The sequence below is a fragment of the Cynara cardunculus genome (assembly GCF_001531365.2).
Source record: "Cynara cardunculus var. scolymus isolate 2C chromosome LG 13, CcrdV1, whole genome shotgun sequence".
Lineage (NCBI taxonomy): Eukaryota > Viridiplantae > Streptophyta > Magnoliopsida > Asterales > Asteraceae > Cynara > Cynara cardunculus.
Window position 1 is genome coordinate 13,156,185 of NC_037540.1, and position 2,314 is coordinate 13,158,498.

Consider the following 2,314-nt stretch of genomic DNA (forward strand, 5'->3'; position numbering starts at 1 on the left):
AAACAGATTTTTTATAAATTTTAAAAACAATTTTTAACATACAAAATATTATACATTTATGCATAAAATTTTAAAAGTTTTAAAAATAATTCATAATGCATTAAGTACTACTACTTTATGCATTTAGTCTTAAAATCTCTTAATCTACAATTAAAATGATATATAGTACAAATTACCAATGCATATTATTACTTTTTCTTTTCATGTTCCCAAGATACTTTTGACACTTTTCACTCATGTATTCACCTTCTCATACCTCTATGTCTTCTCCTCATCCCCCAATGTGAGATTCAAATTGATATTCATCATGAGTTATTAAAAGTTCTTTCAATAATCTCTCATTCAATTGCTATAAAACTCTCGGTCTAGCTCTCTTGATTCTTTGTTCTTGATGCAAATCGAACACATTTGTGGAGTCGATTAAATATGTTGGATTTTAAACTATCATATAATTTTTTACATCGATAAACTATAATTAGAACCATAACTTTTTTTTATTCAAGTTGTATTAATATGTAAAGACCAAATGTAATTTATATCATCGTTAAATTTTCTCTAATAAAACCAGTAAATTTTCAAAATCATTAAAATTTACGAAGATATATAACTAGTTCATAATTAAAACAAGCTTTTACTTTTCCATCTAAATAAACCCTAAATTCAAACCATCGTATCATCATATCCTCCTCATTAATTATTCTTATTATAAATATTTTTTTTTAAAAGTTATAAACATCCTCCTTCCTCTTGATTCAACCAATTTCTAAAATTAAAGAAAAACGAAATATGAAGCTGTCATCGTCGACCTCCATTCTTATCAGAAAAGCTCGGTTATCTCCATATCTGTTCTCCTTGTTAGCCTTCACCCTCTTCGCCATCTTTCTCTACTCTCAAGACGTCGGCTATCTCAATCTCAGTATCAATCCCAACCCATCACCTTCCACAACTGGTAAGTTCTCTTCTTTCTTAAACTCGCCGGAATGAAAAAATGGTGGGGTTGTTTGATGGGTTTCTATGGTTGATTAGAGAAGCAGTACAAGAAGCTGCCGTTTTCGATTGGGGAGAAGGAGGATGGATGTGATGTTTTTAGTGGGAAATGGGTGTGGGATCCGGTGAACCGGCCGTTGTATCAAGAATCGGAGTGTCCATATATACAACCGCAGCTGACGTGTCAGGAGCACGGCCGGCCGGACCGGGATTACCAGTTTTGGAGATGGCAACCCCATGGCTGTTCTCTTCCAAGGTAACTTCAATTCTTTATCGGTTGAAATTAAATTTTATTTTAAAAAAATCATAATCAAATTTTATTTTAAAAAAATCATAATCAAATTTTAGGGGTGTTTGAGATTGCTTATAAAAACAAGTTATTGACTTATTTCGATGTGGTACTGGTAATAAACACTTTTGAATGTTTGGATAAACAACTTATATATGTGTCAAACCAGTAATAAGAAGTTTTTGAAGAAGTTAAACCCTTCTGACTTATAATAAGTTGATAAATATTTTTATAAAAAAATAGATGTATTATTCTTGACATTGGAACATACATTGCTAAAAAAACCATTAAAATCATACATAAATTAATTAATGTGTTTTATTGTTATAATTTATATTGATATCTAATCGTGTAAGGGAAAGAGTGGTGTTGGTAGAGTTGTGGAGGATATTAAATGTGAAAATAGTTGGTTTAGCATTAAAAACAAAAGTAAAGTTTTAAAAAATTTAATGGATTTTAGTTTTTGGAATGATTAAGTTATTGAAGAATTTTTTTGAACAAATAAGTCTTTAGATAATTTAAAACCTGTTAAACAACTCATTAGACTTTCTAAAACTGTTAGATACATTCTTATGACCTATAAAACTAATTAACGTAGTAAAATAATGAAAAAAACATAAAAAAGCCAATGAACATTTATATTTTGATCAATAAAGTCCCTAAACATTTTTTGAACAAAAAAATAATTACATTATAAATAAAAAACAAATATATCAAAAAAGTATTTATTTAAAAAAGATTATTGATGAAATTTATTTTAATTAAAAATAAAAAATATTATGTCAATAATTTTTCAAATAAATTTTTCAAAGATTATTGACATAATATTGACATAATATTTTTTATTTACCCGGGTGCTTAAATGTTTAAAACTTTACATCTTAGGTACCAAAATGAAAGTTTTGAAAGTACGTTTCCCAAAATAGGAATCAAGTTAAAGTATGTTACTTTTTCATGCAATTTGCTCTATCAATAGGTACCAAAATGAAAGTTTTGAAAGTATGTTACCCAAAATAGGAATCAAGTTAAAGTACGTTA

The 2,314-nt window shown here is 27.8% G+C and overlaps 1 protein-coding gene across 1 annotated transcript in view; it reads left to right on the forward strand.

Annotated features, from left to right (window-relative positions):
* The first annotated feature begins 786 nt into the window (after window positions 1–786).
* LOC112525500 (protein trichome birefringence-like 33) overlaps window positions 787–2,314 on the forward strand; it is a 6,533-nt gene continuing 5,005 nt past the window's right edge. The window contains exons 1-2 of the mRNA XM_025135654.1: window positions 787–949; window positions 1,027–1,243. Of these exons, the coding sequence (XP_024991422.1) occupies window positions 787–949; window positions 1,027–1,243 (380 nt within the window). The remainder of the gene's footprint in view (window positions 950–1,026; window positions 1,244–2,314) is intronic.